We start from the raw sequence: 9,767 nt of genomic DNA on the forward strand, positions 1-9,767 counted from the left end.
GCAGTAATTCAAGTTAAAACGGAAAAGCCAATTTAACAGATTCAGACACTTTGACAATATGTGTAAATATTAAAGGCTTGGCAGAGTTTTGTGTATTCTCTATTGTTTTTTTGTTGTTGTTTTTTTTCAAGTGTACACTGACCAGCCACAGTAATATTTGAATTGATTTTTTTTTTTCATTTAGCGGCATGAGTCAAAATATTAGGAATATCTTTTACATAACCACACTAATAAAGCTTTTGTAGACTGAATACCTCTTTGACAGTCAATCAAAACCAAGCAATGAATATTTGCTTCTGGCCCTCATGACACTGTGTAAACGGTCACAATGTTGTAATTTATATGGGATACGATCGAGGAAAAAAAAAACAAAAAAACTTTTGGACATCCGTTTTGCCTTACTTTGGGAACAAACTCTCAATTAGGATCCTCAAAGTTAGGTAATGAACCCAACTTTCCATATTGGCCCTCAACTCTGGCTTCCTAACAGACCTAATTAAGAGAAATGCATTTATTATTGCATTTTATGATCAGCCACACTCGTCTGGCATTCATCTGAATCTGCATTTGAACATTGCTTTTCTAATACGAGATGCAGCCATTGCTTTGTGTCTAATTTAAGGGGAAAAAAACACTTACCCCATTGTTGAGGCTGAAACGCAAGGCGACACCTCAAGACAAGAAGCAAACTCCGTCGGATGAGACGCTGCATATATATATATAAATATATATATATATATATATAGAAATATATATATATGATGGTGTTGTGTCCACACTGCAGCGTCCCCCTTTGCTCGATTTCACCGTCGGGTGCCTCTGCAGGAATGTGATGTCAAGCGCTCCATCCCCCGCGGTTGGCAGTCACTGCGCGGACCCACGCAGAAACGTCGCCGTGCGCATGGCTCCGCAAAATCCGACGCGCTGGAGCTCAGGAGCCGGAGATCCGAAAAGGCAGATTTCCGAGCTGGAGGAGGAGGAGGAGGAGGAGGAGGAGGAGGAGGGTGGAGGAGGAGGTGGGTGGAGAAGCCCCGCTGCGTGGACTGGGAAAGACAAACCAGAGGCAGGAGATAACACACAGCAGCATCACAGCGTCCACCCGCCTCCCTTCTCCCTTATTGGCTCACAGGCAACACCCCCACGTTCCGAGGAGCGCATCACTTCTGCACCGCTGTTGCGCGCGCGCGGTGCTCGACGTATATTATTTATCGCGACGGTGCACGACAAATGCTCGGTGCAAGGCTCGGTTATGGGTTATCTGCTTTGCGAATAGCAACGATGCATCGTCCGCCTTCCTCCCGCGGCGGGAGCAGCGTGTCGCTATCGAAACTTCTACGTCACCGCACCGTCCTCCGCAGTGACGTCACTAGGCTCTCAAGAGACTCGTTTCTTTTTTTTTTGGGAGACATTGTTGACCAAGTTTATTGGGAAATAAAGATGCACTGGACACAACATGAGATACTCACGCATAAAGATGAGAAATAACAAAGTACAAAGGGGATGCAAGATATTCCCCCATGCATTGATTTATTCATTTAACCAGGTAAGGCAACTGAGAAGAGTTTCTCAATTCTTCTCTCATGTTATGCACGGCCTGCTTTAAGTGGATTATTTGATACTGTCGACTATACAAGAACGATTCGTGGCAAACGTGATGTGTCTTGCTTCTGTCATTTAAACATTCGCAGTGTAATCTGAAAATCACATAAAATGTCTTTTTCCAGTTGTGAGCTATTTTTTTCTTCTTTTCATCATTTTTTTTTGTTCTTCAGTTGGCGTATTTTTTTTTTGTGCCAAGATATCAAAATGGGTATTGTAAACATACTGAACGAGAATATAAATGCAGCACTTTTGTTTTTAATCCCATTTTTCACAAGCCTAAATCAGCGATCTTGAAGTTGTTCTACGTACAGTGCACAAAAGACTAAAATATTGTTTACAAATCTAAATTTGATTTCATTGGTAAATGCAGAGGGGTCTTCATTAGTGTTGTATGGTGCAATCCCCCCCCCCCCTTAAACTTTGTATTACTAAAATAATATATAAACCCATGTAGGCCTGTAGTTAGTAATGAGGCTTATCTAAAAACAAATGTGAAAAATATCGCTGTCCATTCATTAAACGCAATTTGGCATATCTTGCAAAAAGGAAAGTATTTTCTTTAGTTGACTGTGACGCGAAATTAGAGGCAGTCAATGTGACATCTTTCTTGAGTCAGACGACAAAAAGTTGCTACGCGTCCTTTAATAAAAAAAAAAAAAAACTAAACAAAACAAAAAAAAAAACAGGTCGTCACGATACCGCGAGATTACGCAACCAGGAAGTGGATACCTCCGTTGAATGCACTTTTGGAAACGGTAGGTCTTGAAGACGCGTAATTTGTTATTAAATAAAATTTTAAAGCAACCGGCTTCTTTCCTAAGATAATATTGTTGTGTTTATTTCTGTCTAAATGGTCGACTGAGGCGCCACCGGATTGCCGCTTGCGTGTATTAGCCTGAAGCGCTAGCTAGCTAGCTAGCAGGAGCTAGCGCACTGCCTCTTGAGCACAAGTTTCTTATTGATTCTTGTGAAGCGTAATGTGCCATTTTCACGATCCTTACGATCTTCTAGGGAACACTTAGTTATCATCAAAGTTACTGTTCCATTACCTTTAATTGTGTTGTTGTTATAATTCTTGTTATTTTTTTAAAATCTTCGATATCAGTGTTGTTGACGCTGAGGCATGTTCCCACACGGCGCATCACCGAGGAGGCGACCAGCCTACAACCCCAGGCCGTATCACGCACCCGCTCAGGTGGATCCCCCCTTTTTCCAGCACAGAGCGGTCGACGGGTGAGCCATAATCGTTTTTGGATTGGGCTAAATATGTTGTGGGCTATATTTGGTTTTTGTCACAGTTATACATTTTTATGCCAAATTACACGAGTAAACTACTCACCAAAAAAAAAGTTAGGGATATTCATTCAACTTTTGGGGAAGATTTCGGGATGAGCCCAACAGTACATTGACTTTCTCTAAACGTTTGACTGCACATGCCATTGTTTCAGTACTTTTTGCACAACTTGCTTGAACAAAGCTGCACGGCAATGGTCAGAACAATTAAAAAAACATTACATTGATCCTTCGCCCCCGCCTTTTAAAATTATTATTATTTTTTATTTTTTTTATTTTATTTATTTATTCAAGCAGAATGGAGAATCTGTATCCCTTTAATGCTGGAGCGGTTTTACTGTGCAACAGTGGAGTTTTTTATTTTTATTTTTTGCCTGCCACTGTGGTTCTTTGTGTGATTATGGATATGGATATTCATTGAAAATTTCAGTCAGACAAAAGAAGGTTTTAAAGAAGAGTGACACTGAAAAAATAACTGAATAAAAATAAACAACAAAAGACAGGACACTAACTGTAAGAAAGATAAGCAAAAATAAATAATTATATGCATAATACATTGGATTTGAATATTGAACAGGGCACTAGTGCTGAAAACAAACAAACATTTTTCAGCATTCATTTCTATGCTGTTCTGTGACTCTTCCAGTCTCTGTATCGCTGTTGCAACCTGCTCATGACACTCTATGACACACTAAGCTCAGTTCAGTGGCTTTCCCTCTGGCCTCGCAAATTTGGCGAGGTATTGTTGATCAGTTGTTAGGCGCCGACTTGGTCTCATGATGAAAATGGGGACAGCGTGATGAAGACGACTGTTTAGATGCAAATCTGTTGAACTGGCAAATTTATTTGGATCAAACACGTGAATTTTGCCTTTCAGCTCCTTATTTTGCATTCAAAAGTGTAGAGGTCAAATTAAGTTCACCTGTGAAGGTTATAGGGCATCTTGAAATTTCACCAGAAAGTCAGCTTTCTGTGAGTAGTTATGTTATTTTATAAATTTACATTTGGGTGTTGTGAGCAATAACTGCTCTGGAGAGGTTTGTTTCCACTCCCTGTGGAGCAAATGTTTTTAATTGTTTGACATAATGTGTTTAACAGGTATGATGTTCCTGTACATGACAGCTTACCTATTTATGATTGGAAGCCTCGTCCACTGGCCCCTCCCCCACCTCCTCACATTATGGAGAATTGGCGCAAGTATGTCTCAAAGATTATTATTGACATTTATAGTCATTTGGGCTTTAACACCACACGTGCTTTGACAGGAGGAAACATGAGGACCACGACTCCCCGATTGTGAAGCGCCTACGTGGTGACGCTTCATCATCCCTCCCCTCTTCGAGACATCCAGTCAGTCGGCACACTCATCCCTCTTTTAGTCCTGACCATGCGGTGGCGGGCTCCTCGAGATCATCCTCTGTTTTTAGTCACCCTCATTCCCATGTGCACCCTCACGTGCCTGCGATCCCACGCAGCTCCACGAACATGCACTTCTTTGCCGACGACAAGGTACCATGAGATGACGCAGTATATTATCACACCGTTTATGTTTTCATGTTGTTTGCCTGTTATTGCGCCCTCAGCTAAGCGCTCAGGTGATGAAGCTGTTCGAGATGTGCCAGCAGCAGTCTTCTGATTTATGTCAGAAAGAGAAGTGCCGAAGTTGGCTGCAACGAGACGAGCGAGTCTCAGAAAGTGCGTATGAATGACTCCTTTACTCTGCATTGTCTTTTCTTTGTCACTTCTTTGTTTTTCTCACAGTGGGGCGGCTGTATATGACGGGATCCACCATGAGCGGGTTAGCCAGTCGGAGCAGTGACGCCGATTTGTGTTATGTCCTCCATGAAAGTGTAAATGTCTTTTGACTTTTGACTCCGCCTTTTGCGCTATCGCAGATTTGCTCTCATAATCACAAATCTTTGTTTCAGAAAAAAGCAGATCCCATTGCTGTACTCTCTGCCCTCCAAAGGATTATGAGGTCAATGAGTGAGTACAAAAATATTTTTCGTAAAATTTCATGTTATACTCTTTGCAAATAATACCACAACTGTCCTCATTTGATGCCAATTAAATCAGAATTAAGTTAATAATCCTGGAATCAATGTGTGTTACAAAGCTCCAATGAAGTATTTGGGCCACATTGGAGAGAGAAAAAAGTAAAATTATCCGGAAAAAAAGTATGATTTCAAAAAGGACGTACAGTAAAAAAAATATTTGCTAAGATTTTAGGGGTACTTGGATTCAGTGTATGGGTGCTTGCGCACACCCAGACGTGCTAGAAACACTTATGTTGTGTAATATTTTCCCCACATCTACGGTCCTTCACAAGTTCCAACACCACAAGGTGGTGCTATTTCCACGGTGAGATGAAATGTTTTTGAATAAAGGACGACTCCAATGTTGGTGCTTTTCTTCCTAGTTTATGTGGAGCGGATGCGGCTGATCAGAGCCAAAGTGCCGATCCTCAGGTTCCAAGAAAAAGGCAGGTAAGGTAGGAGCAACACTTGTCACCGACCTCGGGTTTCGCATCGTGCGCCGATCCAAGATTGAATAATGCATGTTGTTCTCTCTCAAGCAATCTGGTGTTTGACCTGAACGTCAACAACACAGTGGGCATCCGAAACACATTCCTCCTGAAGAGTTATGCATACGGTACTTGTTCTCACCATTCCGAAGTCACTTCCACCTGTTAGAGGACGGCTAAACATGCCTGGTCGTGTGACCCTCTGTATGTTAAGTTGAACCCAGGATACGACCCCTAATCGTTGTCATCAAGAAGTGGGCACGGCACCATCAAATTAACGATGCCAGTCAAGGAACGTTAAGCAGCTACGCACTGGTGCTGATGGTGCTACACTACCTCCAGAGTCAGTACACACACGCATACCCGCTTTAGTCCTCATTCCAGGATGCATTATAGTTTCTTTGCCATCGCAGCTCTCAAAGAACCAGTGCTTCCTTCACTACAAATGGACTTTCCAGTAAGTCTCCACACTTTTTCACAACTTACCTTTGTGTAGATTGACAGTTGCATAGATAAATGCAAACATGGAAAATCCAGTGTTCTTCATAATGAATTAAAATAGATCACTTTTAGTGATTTGCAGTGGAACCCCGTTGTTCGTGAGGAAGAGGGATCGAGCCGAATCACGAATAGCGAAAATCCGCGGATAATTGATGCTCATTATAATTGCATTGGAATTTGTAATGTTTTTAACCCCAAGAATTGTTGAATAAGCAGGGATAAAAAAAAAAAAAAAAAAAGCAAGGGGGAAAAAAATGAAAAGAACTCCGCATATAGGTGAACCGTGAGTATGCGGGGTCCACTGTACTTTCTTTAAGGGGGAAATATGGAGAGAAAAGAAATTCCATTAGAAAAGTCTCATAGTACACCACTAAACAAATGTTACAAAAAGTAGCTGTATACGGTACCTTAGTGTGCATGAACAGGCAGCAAACAGGTCAATTGTACCTTCTGCCATCTAGTGGAAGAGTGTTTAAGTGTTCTGCCTATCACAACATGTCACAGGTATAGGACAAGGAACAAGTATACTTTGTCGTCAATAATAATTTTTTTCAATTCAATTTCACCACAGTGAGAAATATGCTGTGAAAATATCTTGTAATTCTTGAACCTCGGGGGCGGGGTATTTTGACAAAAGCATGCTACAGAGATGTTATTAAAAGACACCAGGGATTTTTTTGTAAATTGTGAAAAAAAAGTCTCCCTTGCTATACATTTAAAAATACATGTACTAAGGAAAGCCACTAGGGAAGGTGACCGGAGTAAAACAAAAGTCACGTTCAGTGTATTGTGTTGACATGGCCTTTGCACTGGATTTGTAACCATAAAACACGAGTGATGAAATATCATATTAGAGTTGTAAATATCTTGTGTTGATTTTTAGGAGTGTTTTGATCCCTCTTTGGAGATTGACAGGATCCCCGAGGCAGCTAAAAACATCCCCCGCTACAACTCACAAAACCAGTCGTCTCTGGGAACGCTACTTCTGGGTTTTCTCCGATATTATGCGACAGAATTCAGGTGTACAGCACAACACAACACAACACTGCGCCGATGCATGTGCTTCACGCGCTTCTGTTTTGCTTTTCTCTGCTTGTTGTGTATTCCCGTTCCCTTCGCCAGCTGCCTCTCTTCCTCTCTCTCGCGTTTCTGCTTGAGTGCCAGGGGCAGGTGTGACCTTTGGCTTTCCGCAGCACTAACCTGACATCGTATGATGTGGGCTGTTCAAAACGTGGCACATTGTAGAAGTATCCGGGCTCCCTTTGACATGATTTGGGTTGAAATTAAGAGATGCGTCACAATGTGGAACACCCGAACACATTCTTATTCGTTGAGGATTTCTTTTTATTGTTTGTGCATCACTGCTATTTCCTTGCCTTCGCTGTAATAGATGCCATGCTTTGTTTTAATCACAAGGCGCTTTTGTGCTTGATGTCAAACGCCAACTTCCGAAAATAAAAATTACAAGCGCTGCCATCGTTTGTGTTTCATCTTTAAAGTAAAAGGTCTCCCTTTACCCTTTGAGTGAATAAACACACCTGGCTATTACTTGAGGAAATAGTATGTCACACCACACTTTTCGAGTAGAATATGTTTGTCGTCACTTTGATTCATACATAATAATGAGTCATCGCTGATTCACCCTGACGTTAGAAAATACACATTCTTGGAACCCAAAATAACATGTTGTTGTAAATAAGGGGAAAATAATGCTGATCAAAGAAATGTCTGAAGTGTTTTATAAATGACATTTCTGTTATTTCTGATGCAAAACAAAGAGCTCCCTTGAAATCAGTGAAGTAGGCCACATCATGAGGTACATCTTCCCAATCTAATGAGACTCCACAGAGATAATTAATCTGAGGATATTTACTTCCAATTACAACTGAATAATCCAGAATCTTTTCCGTAATGCAGCTGGAAGAAGAGCGTGATCTCTGTTCGAGCTGGCAAAGCTTTGCCCAAGCAGAATCATCCAAAGTGGAACGACAAACTCATATGTGTGGAAGGTAAGCAAATTCTCTGACTGCACCACAACAGTGAATTTACAACAAAATCCTTATTCGCGAATTATTGTAGGGGGGGCGGGGGGGTGTTGCCATTTTTCTAAATTTCTCAGAAATACTTACAAGATTCAGGCAGAGACAGCAGGTGGGTATTTGAAGGTATACAATTCTGCTATGCATACTTGGAATTTTTTTTCCAGACTTAATGTTTGCCTTAAAAAAACGAGGGAACAGGTCCTACATGGCAATGAAAATGATTAGTCAAAACTGACAACTTTGTTTATTATACTTGATTCAACGCTCCAATTAGAATTAGTTTTGAAGAAAAAAAAAAGACACACTCATTGTCATTGCATATAATTGGCCATATTTTCCCAGTTTTGAAAAGAGGAATGATCCAAAATTCATCCTGATCGTTATCGACGTCTGATCTGTACATTCAATGTTTGGTTGAGGTTATTACTGCCAAAGGAGGGCCAACCAGTTATTAAGTCCAAGGGTTCACTTATTCTTCCTCCCAGTGTATTATATTAATTTGGGGAAAATATCAGCGCCAGTGAATTTTCCCTTCTGCGAGAAGCATTTCATCTTCAAATATGCTGCTTGCAGCTTTTTCTTTTTGTTTCTTTTTTTTTTTTTTTGAAAGCACAGTGCTCGCACTACAGTCATATTGGTGCAGTGGTGAATTAGATATTGAATCATTTGTTTTTCCAATTGATTCTATGACTCTGACGGTCTGTGGCAGAAGCAAGGTTGCAGAGCACAAGTGATCTACAAAATGACAGGCACACCCTTTTTTTTTTATTGGTGGACCGCCAATTATGCATTCAATCATAAACACAGTATTCTGAATATTTTTTTTATTGGATTGAATTCATACAGCATTAGAAAAGGAAAAAAAACACATGCTGCCCTTCAAAGTGTAGCGTGTTAGCTGTGTACACATCACACTGGCGACGACACATCCGCTACAGAAGGTATTTTCATATTTAAAGTGCTTTATTTTCCAAATAGATTTCTTTTATATTTACAAGTCTCAGGAAAACTCAATGCTCCATGATTTACAGCCAGCCTCAGACTTAAATGAGTCCCGCCTCTTTGGTGGCTGCGCACATGTTACGTGCGATGGGTGTGTCAGAAGTTTGGACGGGAGAATGCGTCTAGCTGGAATGTATGCAAGCCAGGCATGTTTATTAAAAAAAATATAATTGAAAAAAAAAAAAAAAGGCCGCGCATGAACAGGAGATGATATACATAATATATAATGGGAGAATATGACCCAATAATATTTGTGGACATGACTAATTCCATGGTATTCTCTTTCAGAGCCGTTTGAGAGGAAAAATGTTGCACGGGCAGTCTTCAAGCAAGCCAAATTTGATGCCATCAAATCTCAGTTTCTTGAGGTATGCGGAAAAAACATTTAAAAAAAAACGTAACATAAACATAAGGACACTATTCCTTATGTTGCTCTTTTTATGCTCTTCTTCCATGTGTTCCAATATAGTCCTGGCAAATACTATGGAAGGAGATGGACCTGAACTCAATTCTCCCTGTACAAGATATCATTGAAGAGGAAACATCCTGGAAATGAGGCGTTACATGACTCGATGTGTTTTCCCAAAGAGGCACAGGATCCATCTTTCTCAAAACATCCCAGTCCGCTGCAGCTTTGTATGATTTGCTTACACTCGTTGTAAAGAATTGATGTTGAGTGGGATTTATTTTTTGTCTTCCTCCTGTCACATAACAAGTGTCTTTTGTACATGTTTGTCATGAGTTTTGTTAAGAAATTAAATCACTAAAGGTGATGGATTTGAATTCATTGTGACGCATGCTGG

General features: G+C 40.6%; 2 protein-coding genes across 4 annotated transcripts in view; one reads left to right on the top strand and one right to left on the bottom strand.

Moving 5' to 3' along the window:
• The window catches only part of homer1b (homer scaffold protein 1b), a 24,160-nt gene extending 21,410 nt beyond the window's left edge, over positions 1-2,750 (bottom strand). Inside the window, exons 1-2 of one of the 2 annotated variants that reach the window (XM_061768074.1) lie at positions 2,652-2,750; positions 640-1,043 (exon numbers count right to left, since the gene is read on the bottom strand). In XM_061768074.1, the coding sequence (XP_061624058.1) occupies positions 640-644 (5 nt within the window). In that variant the 5' untranslated portion in view covers positions 645-1,043; positions 2,652-2,750. Of the gene's footprint in view, positions 1-639; positions 1,619-2,651 lie in introns of those variants that run through there. The other variant, XM_061768073.1, reaches the window with a different exon arrangement.
• Positions 2,270-9,747, top strand: tent2 (terminal nucleotidyltransferase 2). Of its 2 annotated transcripts, XM_061768070.1 has the most exons (15): positions 2,270-2,357; positions 2,708-2,835; positions 3,994-4,092; positions 4,161-4,404; positions 4,479-4,590; positions 4,657-4,745; positions 4,824-4,881; positions 5,315-5,381; positions 5,471-5,547; positions 5,634-5,762; positions 5,833-5,876; positions 6,804-6,940; positions 7,838-7,929; positions 9,253-9,332; positions 9,434-9,747. In XM_061768070.1, exons 2-15 carry the CDS (start codon positions 2,726-2,728, stop codon positions 9,518-9,520), a joined length of 1,425 nt encoding a protein of 474 aa, XP_061624054.1. In that variant the 5' UTR covers positions 2,270-2,357; positions 2,708-2,725; the 3' UTR covers positions 9,521-9,747. The 2 variants fall into 2 exon arrangements, with proteins under 2 accessions (XP_061624054.1, XP_061624055.1); XM_061768071.1 differs by lacking the exon at positions 4,657-4,745 and having other exon boundaries at positions 5,315-5,386.
• The last annotated feature ends 20 nt before the right edge of the window (positions 9,748-9,767 follow it).

Source organism: Phyllopteryx taeniolatus, chromosome 3, assembly GCF_024500385.1.
Source record: "Phyllopteryx taeniolatus isolate TA_2022b chromosome 3, UOR_Ptae_1.2, whole genome shotgun sequence".
Taxonomy (NCBI): Eukaryota; Metazoa; Chordata; class Actinopteri; order Syngnathiformes; family Syngnathidae; genus Phyllopteryx; species Phyllopteryx taeniolatus.

What these genes read in the sequence shown, in the direction of transcription:
- tent2 (XM_061768070.1), top strand. Translation starts at nt 2,726, where the DNA reads ATGTTCCCACACGGCGCATCACCGAGGAGGCGACCAGCCTACAACCCC. An exon ending in ATTATGGAGAATTGGCGCAA is followed by an intron (nt 4,093 to 4,160) that starts GTATGTCTCAAA and finishes GTGCTTTGACAG; the next exon opens with GAGGAAACATGAGGACCACG. An exon ending in TCAAATCTCAGTTTCTTGAG is followed by an intron (nt 9,333 to 9,433) that starts GTATGCGGAAAA and finishes GTTCCAATATAG; the next exon opens with TCCTGGCAAATACTATGGAA.